We start from the raw sequence: 26769 nt of genomic DNA, 5'->3' as shown, positions 1-26769 counted from the left end.
TGAATTTAATTAATTTCGATCTCAATCACTATAAAAAAATTCCAAGCATAAATCAATTCAAGCTTAAATCAAATCTTATCAAACTTAAAATAAGACATGATTTAATAGTGAATGTATAAGAACTAATATAGTATTATTACGAGTCCTTATATCTTGATCTAAAAGGTTCATATTAGTTGTATGCATTATATATTATAGAATATTAAATATTATATTATTAATATTTTAGTTTTATTGAGTAGAGCTTGTTCACGCTGGCTCATGATTAAACTCGGCTAGAAAATAATTTCGAGCCTGTTTTATAGATTATGCTTGAATCCGTATATCTTCAAGATAAAAGGAAGAGAAGAGGAAATAGAGGTTATTAAATTGATCGACCCATCCAAGCCGAATTCGAGCTTAACTTAGGCCCGAGTCAAACCTAGCCTGATATAGTAATGGGCAATATGAGTTAAGCTAAGCTTTTGCCGCCCCGCCCGTATAGCCCACCCATACAATGTAAATATAGCAACTTTAGAGGGTCTATTTGCAATTTGCGAATAATCTCCAAGTCCTAACACGTAACACCATAATATGGATTAGTGAGACTTACTGAGACGCAATTACTTTTCATTTACTGAGACTTATTTGCTTTCTTCTCTGGCGATATCCATTGTTGCCGTCACCGTCGTCTAAGCGAAGAGTGTTTTCCTACAGGATCCGACAAAGAGCAATATTAATGGAGATCATTATCATGGCCATTCTAAGGATGTTCGTGATCATACATGGGCTTTTTCTTTGAGCCCAAAGACCTACAAGCACATTCAACCAAACCAAGCCGAGCACACGTTATCATAACGCAAATCTACAGAAAATTTAGTTTTAATACTATGTTAGATAATCAATTAAGTATACTAATAATATTATTATATTTATTAAAGTCAATATATATTATTCATTTGTTATTTAAAAATTAAACTTTTAGATCAATCTAATATCTTTCTCAAGAAAATATAGTTATTTAATATCATTCGAGGGATACATCTTTTGGAGGTCATGGATTCAAACTCACTTACATTAGGAGCCGCACACTAGGGAACTTATTAAAGTCATGATATATATCATCGGTTCAGCATCTAATAGTTTGAACTTTTAGGTCAACTAATTAGGTTCATGCTAAGAAGAGAACTGAATGGGCCAAGATTCTTAATTGCAAGGTCATAGATGGATAGGGTAAAGTAGAAGATACACTAATGATAACTTGGCTTACATGGGTGAGATCAAAGAGAGGGAGGTCTGGTTTTCCTGTTTAGAACTTGTGAAGCACTATCCAAATAAGTGGAGGAACTTCTTAAAGTCCCCTAGAGCTTAATTTTCGAAATCGATCAATGTGGATTCTGATATTGTTGTGGTTTAATTTTCTCTAGTTCTTCTAAGCTGGACTTCTTACTTTACTCGCCCCTCGTGAATGTATTGGATTTGCTGGCTTCAACCGATGATCATGCTATCGGGTTCAACTTTCTCGAGATTGAGATGAGCCAAGCTGAGCCAATCTGGTTCAGTTTGTCTTGAATTCTAGCCTAGCTCAAAGCTAAGAAAAAAAATTATATTGAGTCGATCCGAGATAGGTTTATCTTGCTCTTAGCTCTTAAGCTTTGCTCATTTATACCGATATTAATAAATCTACGCATAAAAAATAAATAAAAAATAAATAATAAATAAATAAAAAGAAAGGCATTATGCTAGATCAAACAAATCAAGACTTTTGTCAATCCAACGACACACTTAGTTCACAGTGGCGGCGAGAAAAATGAAAGCTGCAAACCTCGACGACAAAAGTTGACCGCAACCTTAATAATATTGTCCTAGAAAAGTATTTAAAATGACCTCTCAAAATTTTAAAACATTAATTTATATATAATATATTTTATTAATATTTTAAATTAAAAATTTTAATTATATATAATACTGACATATAATAGGGATAGAAGTAAAAAAAAAACGGCGCCACGCGTTCACCGTATCGATATCCACAGTATGAGCGAACACTTGGCTTATTTTTGGACGTACCTAAATGCATGCGGAGAATTAAATTAATTGCACGGAGCGAAGTCTCTCCACCGTAAAAGAAATTATATTATCGCCACACGCGAGAGGAGATAAGAGCGCGCGAGAGGAAGAATAAGATCTCGGATAGCCGAACCCCATTAATTTATCTACGTATTATCTACACAACCGTATAAATCTATTAATTTATACGACGACTCGAGCTACTTGTAGCAGCATCACGATTCACGAGGAGGTGGGGAGACTGGGAGTGTTGGTTTCTGTGAACACTTCTTATTTTCTTTTCCTTTTTTTCTCTCTCTCTCTCTCTATTTGGCAGTAGACTTGTACCCTTGGCCTTGGGAGCTGGACAAATGGGATTAATAATTTATTCATAGTTTAATGGATTCAGGCCACTTGGCTTGGTGTCATGCAACGGATGACTACGGAGACTTGGAACTGAGAAGATCGATCCCACTTAATGTGTGCTTAATAATAAACTAATAGTATTATATGGTTATATATATTGAGCGCCATATATATAGAATAATTTTGGCGTCCATGAGAAATTCTCATGGAAGAAAGAGCCTAGTGAAGTCCCACATTATTTGGATAAGTACAGGGGCTGTTTGGTCCGAGATTTTTTATAAATACTGTATCAATAGATGTAGTATTTAATTTGACTCGTGTCTCTTTTCTCATTTTAACTAAAATTTAATTTTCTTTTAGTTGAAAATATAGATACACTTATAATTATAATATCAAAATAATATTATAAAATACAACAAATTAAATATGTGTTTAATAAATAGAATATTATAAAATACAATTAACCAAATAATCTATTTATTCTTCTAGATACAACATCTAGATAAACATATATTTCTTAATGCATATGTATTTCTACATACAAGAAACTAAAACGCTCGGTAATGTTTCTATAGTGCATCTTTGACGAGAATAAGTGAAGGCCCAGGAGTAGGACAAAGAGAGGGGCAGGGGCCCAAATAAATGAACATATGTAGATGTGTCGTCGAAGCCACTATCTTTGCGTTGACTTGCTTGTTCTGGCTGGGCCTTGCTCTGCTCTAGATTCAATCGTGATGCAAGTGGGCCGGCCAATAAGGAAACACTTCTAAATTCCAACCTAATTTTTAGCCATCAGGAATCGTTAATTTCTGTCAGCACTATTAGTGGAGTGTGATAAAAGCTTATCATAGTGAGGAATCCACAACCTAAGTTCTAACTTATATATAAACTATATAAATAATTTTAGAAATCAGAGAGACTTGGGTATAAGTTTATTACCTCATGTAACACATACCATTTATTAATTTTCCCATTTGAATATGTTTAGGAAACGAGACGAGATACACGTGGCTTTTAATATGCATGAATTAGGGGCACTTAGTGTTGTGGAATATGAACCTGCTGTATATGATATTATGCCTGTGGGATTAATTACACGTAGACACTAAATTATTATACATTTTTATAGAGAACTTTTATGACACTTTTGGTCACTCAATTATTTAATAATTTTCACCTTTGTTGACAAAAAAAAAAGGCTCTGGGAGAGTTAAATATTAATTAAGTGAGAGCGATGTGATATTTCACTGAGATATTTAGAAGGTTTTGTATGATTGAGTAGGTCAACGTGGCATGAAGAATAATTAATTTATCCTCTATTACTGATGCTACATAATAATATTGCCTGTCTAATATTGTTCAGGGATGATTAATCTTATCGAACCCAATCCCTTATTGTGATTAGATCAAACTCCAGTTGGACTAACTTATTATTCTAAGAGATTTATAAATAACATCCTATATTTTTATTATTTTGTAATCAGTCTCCTTATTTTTTTTTCTTATAATTTTTATATAATACCCAACTATTACTTTTACTAATTATCATTAACTATAGTCTATAGTTATTAATTAACTCATGAAATACCTTTATAAAAAAATTTAACTTTGAGACATACTAATCGAACACATTTTAAGACATTCAATGCTAGTCCATCACACCAAATTTCTTTTAAAAAAAACTCCTTTCTATATCAAATCACTCTATCCTACTCCACCAAATAGTAATTTAAGTATTTTAAAAATTATATTTAATCTTCTGACATAATTTTGCTTTGTTGATACTCTTCCACTTAAAATTGGCTTGGGTTTAGTTAACCGGAAATATCGTATAAAAATATATTTAAAAATGAAGGGTGCTATTTAATAAATTAACAAAAAAGTAGGGTGTTATATAAAAATTTCCCTTATTCTTTGGTGGTAGTTGACGTTGATGACAAATAGTCTTTCTCCTTCTTAGAGATGTATAATTAGAGATACCTCATTGAAACTTGAGTCCTCCTGTAATACGATCCCACTCCTCTCCCTTCCCGTTTCTCCTGAGGTGGGCTTAAAGAGAAGAGGAAGGGAAGAGAGATACAAATGGGTACTTTGGCTCCAAATTCCAGAGGTTTGGCGGATAAGGAGATGAATAATAGGAGGGAATCAGGAGATGGAGATGGAAATGGTTTTATCTCTGTGGAAGAAGGATTGCAAGGATCCCAGATGTTGGATGCTGGAGCTCTCTTTGTTCTCAAGTCCAAAGGTAAACCAACCACTGCACACTTCCACACTAAGCTTAATTAGCTTCTACTGTTTCTTTGGCTAATTCTTTCCCATCCTCTGCTTGATAAGTATATATATATATGAAGAATATAGGATCATGATATCTTCTCGTTCTTAATGAACTTTTTCCCGATTAGAATACACATTTTACTCGGCTAATAATGGGGAAGAAAGAGTACAGATATCCATTATTTTTCCTTCTTGCTATTCTCTGTAGAAGAGCCTTATAGTCGTCGAAACTATTCCAGTCAAAAAAAAAAAAAGAAGAGCTTGGTGCGCGGATAAGAAATTTGAAAAAGAAGAAAGGCCCGATTGGGGTAGATCTTAGAGCGGTGGGGTAGATTCAAGCAGGCGATCTTAGAAAAGTGGATCTTTTAGTCCACAAGCTTAGCTACCACAGTTTATAATAATAACAATATATTCAGAATTGGCCCCATTTGGAATTTGTTGCCTTACCTGACGACTTGCCGATGCCTAGAGGAATCAATCGGGAGAAATAAAGTTCATCATCATTAGGTGGTCAAAACATAAATATATTAAAAATGGTATAATATATATAAATATATATATGTGTGTGTGCAGGTTCGTGGTTGCACTGTGGCTACCATTTGACCACGTCGATCGTGGCCCCGGCGTTGCTGAGCCTTCCGTTCGCGTTCGCCTACTTGGGTTGGGCCGCCGGCGTGGCCTGCCTGGTGATCGGCGCACTCGTCACCTTCTATTCCTACAATCTCCTCTCCTTAGTCCTCGAGCATCACGCACACTTGGGCCGCCGCCAACTTCGCTTCCGGGACATGGCTAATGATATCCTCGGTAATTACTCTTCTTTAGTTTAATTAATCTACTGCTTCCTTTGCTTGCTTAATTCCTCTTCTCCTTCAAAGGCTAATGCCTTTGTATTTCTTGGGGTGTGTTATTCTAAGCCGGTTGCGGTTAGTATGCTCCAATCATGAGAATAGTGTGGACTATGAACGCATCATAGATTCTTTAGGGAATTTCTTTTAATACGGCACGGAATAGTTTGGACAAGCGTTTCGTTGTTTGCTTTTGTTTTGATGTTAACGTATATACCAATGAAGTATTATCATTAAAGGTAATTTGTTCAACGCCCTTGAAAATATTAGGATCAACTTGAGTCCAGACTGTGCATCAATAATGGGTGGACCATGCATAGATTTCTTTGACCCATCTCATGTGAAACTTAGACTAGTAGATGGATGGAGATTCCCAGTTCGAGTTGTCTCCAATGCACAACTTCTAATTCCTGGCCCCGCAGGCGAACTTCTAATCAATGCCTACGTAAATTAAATGACATTTATCTATAGAACAAAACCTTTCGTTTTTTTTTAATTTGTTCTAATTGTATGCACCAAACGTTCGCAGGGCCTGGGTGGGGTCGTTATTATGTAGGTCCCATTCAATTCTTGGTATGCTTTGGCGCGGTCGTCGGTTCAACCCTACTCGCAGGTCAAAGCATGAAGGTATAGATTTTCTTTTCTTTTCTTTAAGGAAAGAAACAAGTTATAATTCGAATTAACTGTCACATTTAAAATTACTCCAATTCAAGCTCGATAAACTCTCATATACATACATACATATATATATATATATATACACTTGCAGTCCATTTATCTAGTAGCCAGACCAAATGGCACAGCCAAGCTATACGAGTTTGTGATCATATTTGGGGGATTCATGCTAGTATTGGTCCAGATTCCATCTTTCCATTCTTTGAGACATATCAATCTCGTCTCCTTGGTGCTTTCCCTTGCCTACAGTGCTTGTGCCACTGCCGGCTCTATATATGCAGGTTACTTACTTGGATAACTTTGTATTTATCTACCACATTATTTGCACTTATCCTTTGTTATAAATCGAAGTCTTATTCGTGATCTAAATAATGTTGGTGTGTGATAGGTCACTCCGACCGAGCTCCGGCAAGGGACTACTCCCTTGTGGGCGACCAGCAAGACCGCATCTTTGGAGCGTTCAATGCCATTGCCATTATCGCCACTACCTTTGGGAATGGAATTATCCCAGAAATACAAGTATATTCTACTATCTTATTTATCTACTGTTCTATCTATCATCATGTTAGATAAAATTCCTTTTCCCATTCTCTCTACTTGTTGATTAGTACTGATGGAAATTAAGCATGGATGCAGGCAACAGCAGCTGCTCCTGTGAAAGGGAAGATGTTCAAGGGTTTGTGCCTTTGCTATGCCATTGTGGTGGTCACATTCTTCAGCGTGGCCATCTCTGGGTATTGGGCGTTTGGCAACGCTGCACAAGGCACCATACTTAGCAATTTCATTGTGGATGGCAGCACTCTGGTCCCCAAATGGTTCCTCATGATGACCAACATCTTCACTCTCCTTCAACTCTCCGCCGTTGGAGTCGTAATTATCTTATCTTTATCTTTCTCTCGTGATGCATTATTTAAATACACGTAATTGGACTATTTGGATGCATGCAGGTATATTTGCAACCGACGAATGAGGTGCTTGAGGGTCTCTTTGCAGACCCCAAAAAGGATCAGTACTCGTCTCGCAATGTCGTTCCCAGACTCATCTCCCGATCCATATCCATCGTCATCGCAACAACCATCGCCGCCATGCTCCCTTTCTTTGGAGACATCAACGCAGTCATTGGGGCTTTTGGCTTCCTTCCCCTCGACTTCGCCGTGCCCTCCATCTTCTACAACATCACTTTTAAGCCGTCGAAGAGGAGTTTGCTCTTTTGGGTGAACACGACCATTGCTGTCGTCTTCTCAGCGTTTGCAGTGTTGGGTTCTATCTCTGCTGTTCGGCAAATAGCTTTGGACGCAAATAATTATAAGCTGTTCGCCAATGTGTGATGTAATTGTAACGTTTTTTTTTTTTTTTCCTACTCTGTTTGGAACAAATAAGCCCCTTTGTTATGCATATGTGATTGCATTCTTTCTGGCCATGGAATTACATCATCAAATTCCCATATTTCGTTGTAATTTATCCAAACAATTAGTATTCCGAATTTCCCACTGTTCTATTCCTCCCTCTCCTCTCCCATAAAGCAGGTCTGTCACGCTTGCCTTTTCCCTCTCTTGTCATTCTTATGACACTGTACCAATCCTTCTCTCCCTCCTCCTATGTACTCTCTATCTTCTTCTGCTCTCTTGACACTAGCAGTCTCTCACCCTCAACATTAGTGTTTGTCTTGGTCTCAGTGATCGCAACGGAGCTGCCGGACACAAAGGCCTTTGCGCTTACCAATACATTGAGATACATATTTTGTGTGCACTTTGAGTTTATTATAATATTTTCTTTTACCGATATATTGATGATTATTAAATTGTGAAGTTGTTCATGCCCGATCTTTCCCTCTTAGTTATGTATCAAACATATATTTGCTCGTCAATTTTGAGGAGGTTATTCCTTCAAGAGCTTTCCTAAAAAAAAAATAGAAAATAAGATCAATTCTAAAGTAAATATTTATATTTGTTATTTTTAATATAAAATTTTAAATTTTATTTTTAGAAATAATTATCCTTGTCTTCATTTATATTCTAGAATAAGAATGTATAATTATCTTTAATGTAATATAAAGTGAATGAAAAACTAGAAAATATATTTTTTATTTTTTATAAAATTATATAAAAATTTATTTTTTGATTTGATATAAAGTTAGTTGATATGATAAATATCTACAAGAAATTAGTAATTAGATTAGTGTGTCTTTACTTATCTTATAAAATAAGAGTGTAATAATTCTCTTTAATGTAATATAAAATGAATAACAAGATAGAAAATATATTTTTTATTTTTTATATAAAATTATTATAAATAATTTTTGATTTGATATAAAGTTAGTTGATGTGATAGATATCAAGGATAAACTACTAATTAGATTAGTATGTAGTATACGATATAATTTTTTAATAAATAGTATTTGTATTGGGAATGAGTTTATTATAGTGTTTAGCTATTATAGAATAATGAGTTATATTTTGAAATAAAAGAAAAACTATTCATGAAGTGAACATTATTAGAGTTTTTTATTTGTTTTCTATCGTTTATGGAGTTAGATCTGCCTGTTGAGTTGTTGAGTTGTTTCATATGTTAGCAAGAAAGTGGATGCAGATAATTTTTTTAACAAGATCCGATCCGTTTCCTCCGTGAGGGCTACTTCGCCTTCTTGCAACTGCAAGTCTCGAGAGGGAAGAGCAGCGGATCTCCTCTGCTCATGTCCTTTTGAGATGAGAGCCGTAGTGCAGCGAGTGCTCTCCGCCGCCGTCGAGGTAAGAGTACAAAAACAACTCTCTCTCTCTCTCTCTCTCTCTCTCTCTCTCTCTCTCTCTCTCTCTCTCTCTCTCTCTCTCTCTCTCGTCTTCTCTTCATTGCTGCGAAAGAGATTGGATGATGCAGGTGGAAGGGCGTGTGATATCGGAGATCGGCCCAGGCCTACTCGTTCTCGTCGGCATCCACGAATCCGACGCTGATTCCGATGCCGATTACATGTACGCCCTCCCCGTATTTTATCCTACTCTTATAACGGTGAATAACTCCTCCGATAATGGTATTATAGTCCCTATATATTGTCCTCATAATTACTCGCAAATTGCGATTTTTCACGTGAACAAGAAAGCTTAAAGCTAATTTGAAATTGATGTTTCTCTCCTTCTACTTTTACATATCAATATGTATGATTCAAACGAGCGATGACAATGTTGGAATTTTGAGAAAAATTTGTCTAGTCTGTAGTTAGAGTATTAAAATTCCGTATGGGAAGTAGCTGATTTTGTGATATCATCATTTCAGCTGTAGGAAGGTCCTGAATATGAGGCTATTCCCAAATGAAAACACTGGAAAAGCATGGGATCAAAGTGTAAGTCCTAGAGTCATAACATGCTTTTATATATTTCAATTTAAAATGGATCGGCCTAGTTTGCACAAATAGCAATTAGACCTGTTTGGATTGAAGTTGATTTCTCGAAAAGTTATTTTTTCATAAAATTTAATCTGGTTGGCAGGTTATGCAACGGAAGTTTGAAGTTCTAGTGGGTACTGTTACACTCCGTACATTTCTGAGCTTTTTATTTGTCTGTTTTGTTTCATTGCAGATCACTTATTTGAGTGTCATTTGCTACATTTCTAATGTCTTTCGCTGATCACCCAGTTAGTCAGTTTACCTTATATGGTACTCTAAAGGGTAACAAGCCAGATTTCCACGTGGCTATGCCTCCTCAGAAAGCAAAGCCCTTTTATTCTTCTCTCATTGAAAAGTTTTGCCAAGCATACACTGCAAATGCAGTGAAAGGTATGAATCCTATTAATGCTGGCAATATATCAATATATTTATCTCTTGTGCATCTGACATAAAATGATCTGAAGTGTTCTGATTATGGCACCATATATCTTTTGCATGTGTATAACTGTTTATCATTCCATCAAATTTGGTACTCATATATGCAGGTAATCTTTGCTTGCACTCCTAATTATTCCACATGAATATATGACGTATGTTCACGATGTTCATATGTAATTACATATGTGTGTATATTATTCATTTTCTTTCTTGTTTTCAAGGACTTAATCTGAGCACCATGCTTTTTTAGATCCATTTCACAATTTTTAGGTAGGAATTATTGTAGATTTATTCTATATTATACACATATATTCGCTACGTACGATTTAATCCATCAATTAATCATGCTATTGCATTAAATCATTGCCTTTGTCCCAAATGTGAAACATAATTATTTTCTTCATTATTTTTTGTGAGGAGCTACTTTGTAACTGCAGGTAGCTCAGATGCCCTTTTTAAGTTTCATGAGTTTCATCACTACGCTATTCTCTATTTTTCATGGAAGTTCCCTTTATAATTCAAAATTGTGTAGTTGCACTATAGCTTTTCTCAGTCCTAATCATGCATTCTTTGTATGGAATTTTTGGAGCGATGATGAAGGTAGGTCACAGCAGTGTATATGAATACATGTTGGTATTGTCTTTTTCTTTCCATTTCCTTGCAGGACATGAATTCCACCAAAATATTTGCAGGTCAATCTGGTGAATGATGGTCCTGTCACAATGCAACTTGATTCATCCACCATGAAAGACTCTTCTCAACCAAGGTGGGTTCCATTTCACCTTCTTTTCATAAGGAAATCTGACATGCCATTTGTGATGATTTATTATGATCTCAGCTGAGTTGGTTCAGTTTTATGAATATTGGAGAAGATCATATTGCATCTGACTTGAATTGTGTAACCATTAGGAATGACACCTGTGAGATGGAGAAAGATGGTGAACCATGACAGGATAATAAAATGTAAGAACATAGCTGCAATCACGTGGGGATATACAGGTTATTTTGCTTATGGTGGTTCGAATGGAGCATAATCGTTCACTTAACTTTCAATTTACAATATGTATGATGAACAGCTTGCCCGTGGACTAATTCCAGTATTTCACATTTGTTTCATAGCTATCTATAGGTGCCCTTATTTTCGTTGAATGTGGAACGGGTTGCAGGCCCATTGTCTTGTGGAGAATACTATTAACTATGATCCCCCTTGCTTGTAGACTAATATTCTGCTAACTATTTATAGTTATGATGGCTATTCAAATCTATCATCTTGGAACAAATGAATAGACTAATCTAGGAATTTTTTGCCATCATCAATTCAAGGCATCTGATTGGATAGTGTACCATTGGATTTTAAAGGTGCCTCTGAATTTTAAGGTCTGGAGTCTGGTTGTAAATAACTGCTGTCCTTTAAGGAACAGAATCCAGGAGATATTAAAAGACTACAGTCATGCTTAGCAGTGACTTGATGATGCCTGTCTGTTCATATCCATGTTTGCTATCTGAAACCTTAATGGCGAAAAAGAAAAGAACGCAGAGACTAGTCTTAAATTTGAAATGTTGTATTAGAAAAAAAAAGTAGATATATGTTAAGGTCTACTCATGGTAATGCTCCTTATCACTTGCTATCTATTAGCTTTCCTTTTTGATCATTAGTCTGTCTCCACTCTAATAGTAGCAAATGCAATTCCACTGTGAACAGCATTTATAGGCCTTTTACTATGTCTGATGACAAAGGACCACAGCACAATTAATTGGAATCCAACTAACTGGGTAAATACGCATGCCTACCAGAATGACCCAACCCTGTAATTCTTCTGAGTGCATTAAAAGAGTTAACCAATACTCTGGTCATATATTAAAGCAGCTACGCTATTAAGTTCCAGTAGCAGTTTCAAACGAGAGGGAGAAGAAGAGAGAATTAAGTGATGACGAGGTTAGCAGCTGTTATAGTCCTGCTCATGGCATTGCAATTGTGCAACACGGTTGTGGCATTTCGTGGAGTGGCATTACCGTCTATAGTGAATCGCACATGCTTGCTAATTTTCGGGGATTCAACTGTTGATCCCGGTAACAACAACCGATTGCCGACGGCCGCAAAGGCTAATTTCCTGCCCTATGGGAAAGACTTCATCAACGGCCGCCCTACCGGACGGTTCTGTGATGGAAGGCTAGCTACCGACTTCCTCGGTAATGAGAATTACTCAGTATTTATGATCTCTTGATGTATCTTTTTCTTTCTTTTAATTTACTTCACAAAAGCTACAATTGCTTGTCATCAGCTAAATTTAAAACCTCTCAGGATTGTAATTAGGACGTTCATCTGAAGGGATGTATACTATGTCTTTACGTATGTATATGCACACAATTATAGAGTATATAATATTCCAGATCTTTATTTTGTGCAATTAATGTGGCGGTTAATTAAGAAGCTACTTATCCTTGTCTTCTTTGTTATGCAGCTGAGAGATTAGGTATTTCCAAAATCATTCCGGCATTTTTGGATCCAAATCTTACTCCAGAGCAGCTCATCTATGGAGTAAGCTTTGCATCAGCTTCTTCCGGATATGACGAAATTACCGCTAAGAATGCAGTATGTCATCACATATCTCTTTCTTCTTCGATCCGAGTCTGTTTCTTAACTAAAACTTTTATTGTTACTCATTCACATGTTCAGTTTTCTACAAATATGTACATCTTTCATGTATATCTTATGCACAGAGACGCCAGCATTGTTCTACTAGTTAGACTAAAACTTTGTCTTTCCTCATTCTTTTTTTTTAAAGAAAGTGATAGGTTTTACTAAGCAACTAAAGAATCTAAGGCACTACAAGATCCGTCTGAGAAGGACGGTAGGAGTAGCAGAAGCAAACCGAGTTGTGAAGAACGCCGTCTTCGTCATCAGCGCCGGCACAAACGACCTCCTCTTAGGCCATATCTTTTCCAATCAATCGACTCAATCCAATAGCCAGCAATATGAGAACTACTTGATCACAAACATGGCCAAATATGTCAAGGTTCCATCTCCTTCCTGTCCTAATTTTTATCTCATGCACTACTACTAACACTACAAAGTTTTGATCTTCAGGAAATGCAAAGGCTTGGAGGAAGAATGTTTGTAGTAGTTAGTGTTCCTCCCATGGGGTGCTTGCCTATTGTCAGAACTTTGCAAGGTGTGGAGGAGTGTGTTGAAAACTTCAATGCTATGGCAACTTCTTTCAACTCTAAGCTAGTAAAGAAGTTGGATGCTCTTAGGAATGAGCTACAAGTGAGAACTTATTATGTGGATATCTATAACATCTTGGATGAGGCAACCAAGAACCCAGAGAAGTTTGGTATGTAAATCAGTTACATATTTTGCTTTGTAAATATCACTCAAATAATTATTTTCTTTTGTTTTCTTTTCTTCATGACAGGATTCATAGAGACATCAAAAGGGTGTTGTGGATCAGGAATGTTAGAGGTTGGTGAAACATGCAAAGGCCAAGGTACATGTGAGGATCCAACCAAGTATGTCTACTGGGATGCTGTTCATCCAACTGAGAGGATGTATGAGATTATCACAGATCAAATTGTAATGAATGCTGCCAGAGAGATCTTAGGATAGAACATTGTGAAATGCATTCAGCTTTGTGTCACTTTTGTCTGGAGAGCAATGACTACCGTCCTATATATATATATAATTCAAGAGCTAGTAAACTATTATAAAATTAAAGTCGGTAAAAATGAAATTGATACACACATTCTATTCTATTTAGTCATTTTTAATTTTATAAATTTAAATTCAAATACTATATTTTTGAGAGTTTAGAATTTTAAAGTAGAATTAGACAAATATTCTATCCACACAAATGACGTATATATTGGGTGTAAGAGTTAAATCTACTTCCATTTTGTTGCCCATCTCTCGTCTTAGTATTCTTCAATTCTTTATTAAGTTTCCAGCTCCCCTTCTTTCCAAGTTAGGAATCGAGACTTCTCCTCCTCCTATTAATCTTTCAACCATCTCTCCATTTCGTTGAGAGAGAGAGAGACAGAGCGAGAAATAAGACGAGGATAACTTCGCGGATAGTTGCATAGAATAGATAAGAAGGATGGGTTATCGGGCGGAGGACGACTACGACTATCTATTCAAGGTGGTGCTCATCGGCGATTCAGGGGTGGGGAAGTCGAATCTGCTGTCGCGGTTCACCCGGAATGAGTTCAGCCTCGAGTCCAAGTCCACCATCGGCGTCGAGTTCGCCACCCGAAGCATTAAAGTCGACGATAAGGTCGTCAAGGCTCAGATCTGGGATACCGCCGGACAGGAAAGGTCTTTCTTTTTAACCCCCTCCGTCCCTTATTCTGATCTATTTAGATATCGTATTTTGAGGAAAAGATAAGATCTTGTTCGTCGGATCTTGATGTTTACTTGGAGTAAGTGTTCGAGCTGGGGAAAAATTGAACTTAACAATGGAGACGATGTTGAATTGTTTTCTGATAACCAGATCTGTTACAGGAAAATTCAGATTTAGTTCGTCTCAGTTTTTGTTTCATGATATTGACCTAATTGGAGAGAAGAGCATACAATTGACGTAACGAGTTTAAATTTTTATGATTTTAGTCGCTTTTTGACTCCATTAAGTTAAGTACTTGTGCATTGAGAGTCTCAGATCTTTGTAAGGTCAAGGTGTTGGATTTTAAGATCTCACAACCATTGGTAAGATTAGTTCTGGCATGGGAATGACATGATATTTTGGAAAAATCATGTCAGGTAGATGGTCTAGAACTTTTTTGTGGATGTCCACCTATGAGTATAAACGTACAATCATTTAATTTGTCAAGTCTTTAGAAAATCTCCATAATTTTAGGTACATAATAATCTTGGAGCTATAAAAAAACGCGTTGTTTTTGGAGGCTCAAAGTATAACTCAATGGCCTTTGTAATCCAAATATGGCCCTAGGAATATCTTCCTAGATGCCATGCAAACAGTTGGTAAGCAGGTTGCGAAGGGATTGGTGCTAAAAGAAATATTATCTCTGTTATTGATATTGTCTTGACCCAGTGTTTCTGTTTTTGGATTTTATGCCATGAAGCACTGATGGTGCTGGATTGTGCATAATCTTTCTGGAGGAAAAATTTGAACTCTGGTTAGGTTGACATGCATCAATTATTTCCAAAATCGAAATCTAATTTTCGTTACATTTGACCATTGACATTGTTTCTGTTTCTCAAAGTTGAAATAGCATAAGGATTCAGTTTCAGCTAACAAATCGTAAGAACATGGTTTCAGGACGTAGACGATCTTAGATAATCCATGACAACCGGTAAATGAATATTCTTGTGGATGGAAAGAACTTCAGGCGATCTTTATATCTTCGCCAAAAGAAATTTATCCACCAGCAGCATATCATACTAACTAGATTTTCTTTTTATGCTTAAGAAAGAGCTCTTTCAAGAATTAGTAGTGACTCTTGTTGGTCTTTTATTTGAGTATCAGATTCAGCTAGAATTTTTGCTGGTACATTCTACCATAGTTGTGTATGATTCTCTTTAAAGTACCCATACTGAAACTTACTTGTCCTCTTCTATTGCTTCAGTTGGACTAATAGGACTTTCCATCTTACTATTCTGGCATGCTACATGATTAGTTAGATTGACTACATAAAGATTGATGTCTGTGCTCTCTTCATTTGTGTAGATACCGTGCCATAACTAGTGCATACTACCGAGGAGCTGTTGGTGCACTTCTTGTCTATGATGTCACTCGTCATGTCACTTTTGAGAATGTGGAGAGGTGGCTGAAGGAGCTAAAGGATCACACTGATCCTAGCATAGTTATCATGCTTGTTGGCAACAAAGCTGACTTACGCCACCTAAGGGCCGTCTCCACAGAGGACGCGCAGGCCTTTGCTGAGAGGGAGAATACAATCTTTATGGAGACATCTGCCCTGGAATCAATGAATGTAGAGAACGCTTTCACTGAAGTCCTCACTCACATCTATCGTGGGGTCAGCAGGAAGGCCCTCGATGTTGGCGATGACCCTGCAGCTTTGCCCAAGGGGCAGACAGTTAGCGTAGGCACCAAAGATGATGTTTCAGCTGTTAAGAAAGTTAGCTGCTGCTCAGCTTAGCTCTTTTGCATCAGAGAAATACATCTTAATGATATTTATTCACTACAATGAGAGGGAGATGCAGAAGTGCCCACCTGGATTTGTTCTTGGCATGATGTTCTCTTACCGGGAAAAGCATCTCCTTGTAAGGAGGTGGAATTTTTCTAAGGACATTGTTTGATGAAATTTAGGTGTGAAGGTCAGATTCGATTGGAAGGTGGTCATCTTGTTAAATTTAAATCAGACCTGATGTTTATTATTCTTTTCCTTCGCATTCCTTCTTGTATTGGATATCTGAAAGATTTTGTTGTTGTCTTATTCTTGTGGGTTATGATGTACCTATCAGTACCTTCATCATCTAGGAATATTATTAGCTGTCCAGTAGGAATCAATTCTCATAAACATTGATCGACAGGATGAGTTGGTATTACCACTACCAAGGGAAAAAGAACATCCTATTCGTTTGGCTGTGGTGCTAGACGATCTGGCAGGGGTTCACTACCCTGCAAATTGTCTGGGCATCGCATACTCAAAAGTGCCTATTTTATCTACTTCTTACTTCTTTGCTAGCTGAACTTTCTTTAGGTTATCATGATTTACCATCTCGTGTGCACTTCTTTTGGAGATATCTATCAGCATGACACACACGATTCATTTAGGTACTGTATATGCTTCAGATGAACAAACAATTCAGACGGACTCATTTCTCAGTTATTTGTCGTAAATTGGTACGTCGTAAGTGTCAAATGTAGAGAAAGAATTCCTAAGGTGACCATCTTCCATGCCATCTTTCTTTAACAACCAGACTTATAACACAAGATTTGCACATAGTTACTTCCACATTAGCACTAAAACAACTGCTATTCTGAAAATGAAATCAAGCACATTGAACCTCTTCTCATAGTTAAAATAACTAGTATATATATTAACAAAACCAAAATAGGCCGCATCAGACACAGCATCCATCTCATTATCGAAGCATACAAATAGTACTAGAACAAAGCTTGTTTATGAATGTCAGACAACAAGAAGTCTATATTGACATTTTTCTCCTGCGCATAATAATAACGTGCAGCTTCAGAAGTTGTTAATGAGAACATCTGCCATGTCAATAAGATCCTTTCATATCCTCAAGGAAGTTGCAAACTATAAAATAACCATGATATATCTTATTATGTACAGCCTCCATAACAACATGTCACCTTGTTCTCGTAATTGTTCCTCCAGTTCAAGGAGAGATGCCACAGTGAACCACTTCTTGTTAACTACCTGAAGCCCATAGATACTTAATCTTGATATACACGTACAGTTCTTCAGATGACACCAAACTGAACACAGAACTCCGAGTCAAAGCCTTTGAGATTGGCCTGCAAGAAAAGGCCGAAAAGTGAGTAGATTAAGTTGCCTTTTGAAGTGAATGTCATAACTTAAATCCACCTTATTCAATGACGCTTTAGTCTGCCATCAGAGCTAATAGCTTAAGTTCCATAGAATTCATTTAAGCTATCAATAGAGTACAAATATGGATTTCCTGGCCATAAACAGGGTTATCATCTATAGAAACTTTCTGATCCATAGCCGAATGTACTTTCTGGGCTTTCTCTTTCTGATCAACTAAATTAGAAGATGAATAAACACGATCAATGGACTCGTTTGGGTTGAGTTTTGCTCTACCCTTCACATATCGCTTGTTATCTGTAGGATTCTCAGCATTGAGCCTCCCGATCTGTTGCTGCAGATCAACTAAAGAATCACTCGTTAACTTTCCTTTAGCACTCTTTTTTGATCAACGAGCTTGAGTTCAGGTCTGTATAAAGCACAAGCATCACAATTGTTGATCTCATATTCATAGAGATGCCATTCCTAATGGGTTAGTGGTTGAGGATCTATGTAGTAGGATCTCTTCAATCCTCCGAATTCTTTCATCACCTGCTTCCTGGATTCATGCCAGCCACGTCCACTGTAATCAGGCAGTGACCTTTGCTTTCGGTTCCCACCCTCAAATGCTCTGCGAGGCTTGTCAAAGAAGAGCCACTCTCTAAGTGATTCACCATTCAAAACCAAAAGATCAAAGAGCTTTGTAAAGTCATAACAACAACATTAATATCGGAATATGGCTCCAACCTGATTCAGTAAATAAGACGAATATATGAAATAAGGACATCCACTATGGTATTATAGATTAAAAAACGGATACCAGGTGCATTCCAAGGAGACTTGGTGGTTGCTGCCCCTTCACATTCTGGGATGCGAACATTTTTCCCTTGCGTCTGTGCAGCAAGAGCAGAAAAATGAGGAGCATCCTTCAAATTAATACCGCCAGGTCGCAGCACAGGAGTCATAACAGGAGGTCCTTCATTTTAATGCTAGAGTAGCACGAAAGCTGCTGCACTTGTCTTGGTACCATTCTGATCCACAGGGCAGGCCTGGGACAGGTCCCAGATTGCTGGCATAAACTCAGCAATGAATGATACAGAATCCCTTCCATTCTGCTCGCCAGAGTCAAATCCAAGATATGCATTGTAAGATACAGGTTGATGCAGATCAAACTGATGATAGTCAATATTGGTGGTTTCTTCACGGCAATTCACAGCAGCATGCTGGACACTCATCGAAAGACCACTTTGGTACTTGTCAGGCCCTAAAAGTCCATGCTCCGATAATCCTTGAGTTATAAAGTATTCCTGCATATGATAATTCTAAAGTTTGGTATGTTAAATCAATTACATATTTTGCTTGTAAATATCATTCAACTAATTTGTTTTCTTCATGACAGGATTCATAGAGACATCAAAAGGGTGTTGTGGACCAGGAACGTTAGAGGTTGGTGAAACATGCAAAGGCCAAAGTACATGTGAGGATCCAACCAAGTATGTCTAGTGGGATGCTGTTCATCCATCTGAGAGGATGTATGAGATTATTACAGATCATACTGTAATGAATGTTGCCAGAGAGATCTTAGGATATAACATTGTGAAATGCATTCAGCTTTGTGTCACTTTTGTCTGGAGAACAATGTCTACTATCCTATTATTTATATATATATATATATATATATATATATATATAAATATAATTCAAGAGCTAGTAGACTATTATAAAATTAGAGTCGATATTTTAACATGATAAAAATGAAACTGATACACCCATTCGATTCTATTTAGTCATTTTTAGTTTGATAAATTTAAATTCAAATATTATATTTTTGAGAGTTTAGAATTTTAAGTAAAATTAGACAAATATCCTATCCAAAAAAATGAGGTATTTATTGGGTATAAGAGTTAAATCCATTTCCATTTTGTTGCCCAGCTCTCGTCTTAGTATTCTTCAATTCTTTATTAAGTTTCCAGCTCCCCTTCTTTCCAAGTTAGGAATCGAGACCTCTCCTCCTATTAATCTTTCAACCATCTCTCCATTTCGTTAAGAGAGAGAGAGCGCGAGAATAAGACGAGGATAACTTCGCGGATAGTTGCATAGAATAGATAAGAAGGATGGGTTATCGGGCGGAGGACGACTACGACTATCTATTCAAGGTGGTGCTCATCGGCGATTCGGGGGTGGGGAAGTCGAATCTGCTGTCGCGATTCACCCGCAATGAGTTCAGCCTCGAGTCCAAGTCCACCATTGGCGTCGAATTCGCCACCCGGAGCATTAAAGTCGACGATAAGGTCGTCAAGGCTCAGATCTGGGATACCGCCGGACAAGAAAGGTCTTTCTTTTTAACCCCCTTCTTCCCTTATTCTGATCTATTTAGATATCGTAATTTGAGGAAAAGATAAGATCTTGTTCGTCGGATCTTGATGTTTACTTGGAGTAAGTGTAAGAGCTGGGGAAAAATTGAACTTAACAATGGAGACGATGTTGAATTGTTTTCTGATAACCAGATCTGTTACAGGAAAATTCAGATTTAGTTCGTGTCAGTTTTCGTTTCATGATATTAACCTAATTGGAGAGAAGAGCATGCAATTGACGTAACGAGTTTAAAATTTATGATTTTAGTAGCCTTTTTACTCCGTTAAGTACTTATGTACTGAGAGTTTCAGATCTTTGTAAGGTCAAGGTGTTGGATTTTAAGATCTCACAACCATTGGTAAGATTAGTTCTGGCATGGGAATGACATGATATTTTGGAAAAATCATGTCAGGTAGATGATCTAGAACTTTTTTGTGGATGTCCACCTATGAGTACAAACGTACAATCATTTAATTTGTCGAGTCTTTAGAAAATCTCCATAATTTTAGGTGCATAATAATCTTGGAGCTATAAAAAAACGCGTTGTTTTTGGAGACTCAAAGTATAACTCAATGGCCTCTGTAATCCAAATATGGCCCTAGGAATATCTTCCTAGATGGCATGCAAATAGTTGATAAGCACGTTGCAAAGGGATTGGTGCTAAAAGAAATATTATCTCTGTTATTGATATTGTCTTGCCCCAGTGTTTCTGCCAATTTGGCCCCTATTAGTAGATAAAATGATTTCTTTTGGATTTTATGCCATGAAGCACTGATACTGTTGCATTGTGCATAAGCTTTCTGGAGGAAATATTTGAACTCTGGCTAGGTTGGCATGCATCAATTATTTCCAAAAGCAAAATCTAACTTTGGTCACATCTGTCCGTTGACATTGTTTCTATTTCTCAATGTTGAAATAGCATAAGGATTCTGTTTCAGCTAACAAATCATAAGAACATGTTTTCAGGACCTAAATGATCTTAGATAGTCCGTAAATGAATATTCTTGTGGATGAAAGGAGCTCCAAGCAAGCTTCATATCTTCGCCAAAAGAAATTTATCCACCAGCAGCACATTATACTAACTAGATTTTCTTCTATGCTTAAGAAAGAGCTCTTTCAAGAATTAGCAGTGAATCTTGTTGATTTTTTTAATTTGAGTGTCAAATTCAGCTAGAATTTTCTCTGGTACATTCTACCATAGTTGTGTATGATTCTCTTTAAAGTATCCATACTGAAACTTACTTGTCCTCTTCTTGTCCTCTTCTATTGCTTTAGTTGGACTAGTAGGACTTTCCATCTTACTATTCTGGCATGCTACATGATTAGTTAGATTGACTACATAAAGATTGATGTATGTACTTTCTTCTTTTGTGTAGATACCGTGCCATAACTAGTGCATACTACCGAGGAGCTGTTGGTGCACTTCTTGTCTATGATGTCACTCGCCATGTCACTTTTGAGAATGTAGAGAGGTGGCTGAAGGAGCTAAAGGATCACACCGATCCTAGCATAGTTATCATGCTTGTTGGCAACAAAGCTGACTTACGCCACCTAAGGGCCGTCTCCACAGAGGATGCGCAGGCCTTTGCTGAGAGGGAGAATACAATCTTTATGGAGACATCTGCCCTGGAATCAATGAATGTAGAGAACGCTTTCACTGAAGTCCTCACTCACATCTATCGTGGGGTCAGCAGGAAGGCCCTCGATGTTGGCGATGACCCTGCAGCTTTACCCAAGGGGCAGACAGTTAGCGTAGGCACCAAAGATGACGTTTCAGCTGTTAAGAAAGTTAGCTGCTGCTCAGCTTAGCTCTTTTGCATCAGAGAAATACATCTTAATGATATTTATTCACTACAATGAGAGGGAGACGCAGAAGTGCCCACCTGGATTTGTTCTTGGCATGATCTCTTCTGGGGAAAAGCGTCTCCTTGTAAGGAGGTGGAATTTTTCTAAGGACATTCTTTGATGAAAATTTAGGTGTGAAGATCAGATTCGATTGGAGGGTGGTCATCTTGTTAAATTTGAAATCAGACTTGATGTTTATTATTCTTTTCCTTCGCATGCCTTTTTGTATTGGATATCTGAAAGATTTTGTTGTTGTCTTAGTTCTTGTGGGTTATGATGTACCTTCAATATCTTCATCATCTAAGATATGCTTGTTGATTGGTTCTTCAATCTAGCAATATTATTAGCTACTCAGTAGGAAACAATTCTCATAAACATTGATCGACAGGATGAGTTGATATTACCACTAGCTAAGGAAAAAAGAACATTCTACAGTTCTACTCGTTTGGCTGTAGTGCCAGACGATCTGGCACGAGTTCACTTTTGTTTGGGCATCCTATACTCAAAAGTGCCTATGTTATCTAGTTTTTACTTCTTTGCTAGCTGAGCTTTCTTTAGGTTATCATGATTTACCATCTCGTGTGCACTTCTTTTGTTGGTATCTATCAGCATGACACACGATTTATTTAGGTACTGTATAAGCTTCGGGTGAACAAATTCAGACTGATTCATTTCTCAGTTATTTGTTGTAAATTGTAAGTCATAAATGTCAAATGTAGAGAACGAATTCCAAAAGGTGACCGTCTTCCATCCCATCTTTCTTGAACAGCCAGACTTATAACACGAGATTTGCACATAGTTACTTCCACATCAGCACTAAAACAACTGTTATTCTGAAAATGAAATCAAGCACATTGAATCTCCTCATAGTTAAAATAACTAGTATATATATTAACAAAACCAAAATAGGCCGCATCAGACACAGCATCCATCTCATTATTGAAGCATACAAATAGTACTAGAACAAAGCTTGTTTATGAATGTCAGACAAGAAGAAGTCTATGTTGACATTTTTCTCCTGCGCACAATAATAACGTGCAGCTTCAGAAGTTGTCAATGAGAACATCTGCCATGTCAATAAGATCCTTTCATACCCTCAAGGAAGTTACAAACTATAAAATAACCACGCTACATCTTATTATGTACAGCCTCCATAACATGTCACCTTGTTCTCATAATTGTTCCTCCAGTTCAAGGAGAGATGCCACAGTGAACCACTTCTTATTTATTACCTGAAGCCCATAGATACTTAATCTGGATATACACGTACAATTCTTCAGATGACACCAAACTGAAAACAGAACTCCGAGTCAAAGCACATGAGATTGGCCAGCAAATAAAGGCCAAAAAGTGAGTAGGTTAAGTTGCCTTTTGAAGTGATAATTTAAATCCTCCTTATTCAATGACGCTTTAGTCTGCCATCAGAGCTAATAGCTTAAGTTCCATAGAATTCATTTAAGCTATCAATAGAGTACAAATATGGATTGCCTGGCCCATAAACAGGGTTATCATCTATAGAAACTTTCTGATCCATAGCCGAATGTACTTTCTGGGCTTTCTCTTTCTGATCAACTAAATTAGAAGATGAATAAACACGATCAATGGACTCGTTTGGGTTGAGTTTTGCTCTACCCTTCACATATCGCTTGTTATCTGTAGGATTCTCAGCATTGAGCCTCCCCATCTGCTGCTGCAGATCAACTAAAGAATCACTCGTTAACTTTCCTTTAGCACTCTTTTTTGGATCAACGAGCTTGAGTTCAAGTCTGTATAAAGCACAAGCATCACAATTGTTGATCTCATATTCATAGAGATGCCACTCATAATGGGTTAGTGGTTGAGGATCCATGTAGTAGGATCTCTTCAATCCTCCGAATTCTTTCATCACCTGCTTCCTGGATTCATGCCAGCCACGTCCACTGTAATCAGGCAGTGACCTTTGCTTTCGGTTCCCACTCTCAAATGCTCTGCGAGGCTTGTCAAAGAAGAGCCACTCTCTAAGTGATTCACCATTCAAAACCAAAAGATCAAAGAGCTCTGTAAAGTCATAACAACAACATTAATATTAGAATATGGCTCCAACCTGATTCAGTAAATACGACGAATATATGAAATAAGGACATCCACTATGGTATTATAGATGAAAAAACACATACCAGGTGCATTCCAAGGAGACTTGGTGGTTGCTGCCCCTTCACATTCTGGGATGCCAACATTTTTCCCTTGTGTCTTTGCAGCAAGAGCAGAAAAAAGAGGACCATCCTTCAAATTAATACCGCCAGGTCGCAGCACAGGAGTCATACCAGGAGGTCCTTCATTTAATGCTAGAGTAGCATGAAAGCTGCTGCAATAGTCTTGGTACCATTCTGATCCACGAGCAGGCCTAGGACAGTCCCAGAGTGCACATTTTGGCCTTAAAAAAGCAGAAGGTGGGGGGCAGATTGCTGGAATGAACTCAGAAATGAATGATACAGCATCCCCTCCATTATGCTCGCCAGAGTCAAATCCAAGATATACATTGTAAGGTACAGGTTGATGCAGATCAAACTGATGATAATCAATATTGGTAGTCTCTTCATGGTAATTCACAACAGCATGCTGGACACTCATCGAAAGACTACTTTGGTACTTGTCAGGCCCTGAAAGTCCATGCTCCGATAATCCCTGAGTTATAAAGTATTCCTGCATATGATAATTCTAAAGTTTTCAGTAAATAATCTGTGCTCTGTCAAACATACTAAGATGACTTTGTTGATATAAGAACAAATTACAAGATAACATATATCAAGAAACATTCCTGAGTTTAAAGAGAAAGAAGAGTCAATGGATAGATGGAACATAGAGCAGCAGCCACACCCTCTTTGCTTAGAAACTTAAGAAGGGCCTACCATATAATTGACATAGGCAATTCTTGCAACTTGCTATGATGCCACTCCCACTGTTATTTAAAAACAGTTTGGAGGTAAATTATCATCCAAAGGAATGACCTAAAAGGTTAAGATTACAGCACAGAAAGCATATCCAATTAGGAGAAAAGAATGGTCCAAACAAGCAAAACAGAAGGAGAATCAAGCCTATTACAAGAAAGTAGCACGGTTGCATTGAAGTAATCCTGGAACAGAATACAGACATTATTTAGGATGAAGAACTAAAAAAGACATTTCTTCATTTGTCATAAGTAGTCAAAATTCTTTTCCCATTTTCATATTCCTCCATGCCAAAGATTGAGGTGCCCTGGTAGTGCAACAAGGGAATGCCGGCCCAATATCACAGAATTCCCAACTTCATAACTACAGATGTGTGTTTCTACATTTATTTGGGAATCAATAGATGGTACTTTTGTCATGTTTCTTTATTAGGTTGTCGACCATAATTTATTCTCGGAGTCTCCTTCCAAATAATTCTAGATAGAAGTTCAAAAGCAGGAAAATAACAAATTAACTCAAACCTATCCAAAGGAAGCAAAATATGGATATTAAATGGGCCAGGGTGCGGTGCAGAGTGAGCTTTAGACACCCTAACAAAAACCAAAGCATCAGAACTAATGTTCTACAAAGTTTAGTGCGCAGGGATTAACCAGTAAAAGATCTAAGATGATGCAGTTATATGTCAATCTAGAATGATACAATTAAAGAAAAGCTAGAGTCAAGATAGGATATCAAACTGATATTGATCAAGTCAACCCAGTTCCACTTATGGCTTATGTATCAATGCCTATGCGAAAGAAGGCAAGATGGTGATCTCTAAAGGCCCATCCCTTGGCTAGATATCCCCATACTGTAAAATTGGACTCACCTCAACAAAAGCAGCACTCCTCCCACCTTGAATCCCCCCTCCATCACTCTCCCCCACCTCCACCGGCTCCGCCTTTGGATTCCCACCCGGCGGCGGCGAAGCGGTCATCTTGCTCGTGGCATCGTCCTCCACTTCCTCCTCATTCAGCTGCAGCATCCGTCTTATATATGACGAGAGATCCGACGACCCATGGCTATTCCCCTTCAAACCCAGAACAATCAATCAAAGACATATTTCAAACTAAATTCACGGCGACAAAAGAACAAACAGCTGGAGGGCAGCGTCTCACGAGATTGAGCGAGGAGGAATTGGCCGGGGAGGGCTCGTCGAGCTCGGCCTTCCATTCGCGCAGCACGTGGTGGACCTGCTCCTCCAGGAGGGTGGCGTCGGCGGCGCGGCTCTCCTTCCGCGCCGATTGGAGCCCGGCGAGCATCCCCTGTAGGTCGTCGACTCGGTTCTTAGCCTTGTCCTTCAGCAGCCGGTGCGACGCCGACCGGCAATAGCCGGTGCTCTTCGACCCCTTCCTCATGGTGGTTGAGATTGGTTGGATTCCTCTTCCTCTTCTTCGGGGAGAGATAAAGAAGACAAGGGGAAAGAGTCGTGATGGGGAAGACTCGGGAGGAATATTTGGAGGGAGGAAGATGGAGCGGAATGGGATGTGGTCACCGCTTTTCTTTCCTTTTCTCCTACCCCTTTTCCATTTAAATTTTTTAATTTCACATGCTACATTATTATGAGTTTATTACATTTTACACTAAATTAGTGACCCAATTTTTTTAAAAATAAATACATAATATGGGGTGTAAAATATAAATTTTTCTTTTTTCTTTTTGCTGTTGGATGAAAAGGGAAGGGGGAGAGAAAAGGCGATGCGGCCAAAAGGAAAGGAGAGAGGGGAGGGAGGGAGGGAATGATGCGGAAGTGGGTGGTGAGATGCTGCTCAGATTTCTAAGTTGATGCCTTTCTTTCATGCTAAGCAGCTTAGAGTAGATAAACTCTCTTTGTTTTCTAATCTAGAATAAGACATAGCAAATCTTATTTTGCAACTATATATAATGTAACAGTTCGGCCATTTGGTTCCTTTCGTATATACCTTTTTTTTTTTTAATAAATCATGAGACTTAGGCAAATATTATAAATTAGATAAATAAATAAAAAAGTTAGCTCTTTCTTAGGACTATAATTGTTAGCCAATTTAGTTCCTCTTTTACTTCAAAAAGATTTATCAAGGAAAACCAATCAAATATGTATATATAGATAATGAATGAAGAACAATCTCATCGGTAATGACGTGGCAATAGG

General features: G+C 37.6%; 5 protein-coding genes across 10 annotated transcripts; 4 read left to right on the top strand and 1 right to left on the bottom strand.

The window, feature by feature from the left end:
• The first annotated feature begins 4352 nt into the window (after nt 1-4352).
• Nucleotides 4353-7634, top strand: LOC140792430 (GABA transporter 1). The gene is made up of 7 exons (XM_073143429.1): nt 4353-4639; nt 5242-5472; nt 6043-6140; nt 6283-6469; nt 6577-6707; nt 6825-7058; nt 7136-7634. The coding sequence occupies exons 1-7, from the start codon at nt 4477-4479 to the stop codon at nt 7514-7516; spliced, it is 1425 nt and encodes a 474-aa protein (XP_072999530.1). The 5' UTR covers nt 4353-4476; the 3' UTR covers nt 7517-7634.
• A 1168-nt stretch (nt 7635-8802) lies between these two features.
• On the top strand, nt 8803-19086 carry LOC140791998 (uncharacterized). Of its 6 annotated transcripts, XM_073142755.1 has the most exons (12): nt 8803-8935; nt 9063-9154; nt 9456-9522; nt 9668-9698; nt 9814-9954; nt 10577-10602; nt 10695-10768; nt 10912-10965; nt 12465-12595; nt 12789-13019; nt 13091-13337; nt 13419-13640. In XM_073142755.1, the coding sequence occupies exons 1-8, from the start codon at nt 8894-8896 to the stop codon at nt 10949-10951; spliced, it is 513 nt and encodes a 170-aa protein (XP_072998856.1). In that variant the 5' UTR covers nt 8803-8893; the 3' UTR covers nt 10952-10965; nt 12465-12595; nt 12789-13019; nt 13091-13337; nt 13419-13640. The 6 variants fall into 6 exon arrangements, with proteins under 6 accessions (XP_072998856.1, XP_072998857.1, XP_072998855.1 ...); XM_073142756.1 differs by lacking the exons at nt 10912-10965; nt 12789-13019; nt 13091-13337; nt 13419-13640 and having other exon boundaries at nt 9668-9713; XM_073142754.1 differs by lacking the exons at nt 12465-12595; nt 12789-13019; nt 13091-13337; nt 13419-13640 and having other exon boundaries at nt 9668-9713; nt 10912-11267.
• Nucleotides 13891-16413, top strand: LOC140791999 (ras-related protein RABA1f-like). The gene is made up of 2 exons (XM_073142757.1): nt 13891-14314; nt 15684-16413. Exons 1-2 carry the CDS (start codon nt 14097-14099, stop codon nt 16114-16116), a joined length of 651 nt encoding a protein of 216 aa, XP_072998858.1. The 5' UTR covers nt 13891-14096; the 3' UTR covers nt 16117-16413.
• A 305-nt stretch (nt 19087-19391) lies between the features above and the next one.
• On the top strand, nt 19392-22002 carry LOC140792000 (ras-related protein RABA1f-like). The gene is made up of 2 exons (XM_073142758.1): nt 19392-19804; nt 21204-22002. Exons 1-2 carry the CDS (start codon nt 19587-19589, stop codon nt 21634-21636), a joined length of 651 nt encoding a protein of 216 aa, XP_072998859.1. The 5' UTR covers nt 19392-19586; the 3' UTR covers nt 21637-22002.
• A 537-nt stretch (nt 22003-22539) lies between these two features.
• LOC140792808 (transcription factor VOZ1) lies at nt 22540-26492 on the bottom strand. The gene is made up of 4 exons (XM_073144014.1): nt 25757-26492; nt 25468-25668; nt 23829-24354; nt 22540-23709 (listed from the first exon to the last, which is right to left on the bottom strand). The coding sequence occupies exons 1-4, from the start codon at nt 25994-25996 to the stop codon at nt 23108-23110; spliced, it is 1569 nt and encodes a 522-aa protein (XP_073000115.1). The 5' UTR covers nt 25997-26492; the 3' UTR covers nt 22540-23107.
• Between the last annotated feature and the right edge of the window lie 277 nt (nt 26493-26769).

This window comes from Typha latifolia, chromosome 7 (assembly GCF_019914945.1).
Source record: "Typha latifolia isolate L0001 chromosome 7, TyphaL0001v2, whole genome shotgun sequence".
NCBI classification, from domain to species: domain Eukaryota; kingdom Viridiplantae; phylum Streptophyta; class Magnoliopsida; order Poales; family Typhaceae; genus Typha; species Typha latifolia.
The sequence above is the reverse complement of the archived record's forward strand: the minus strand, read 5'-3'. Positions and strand labels throughout refer to the sequence as shown.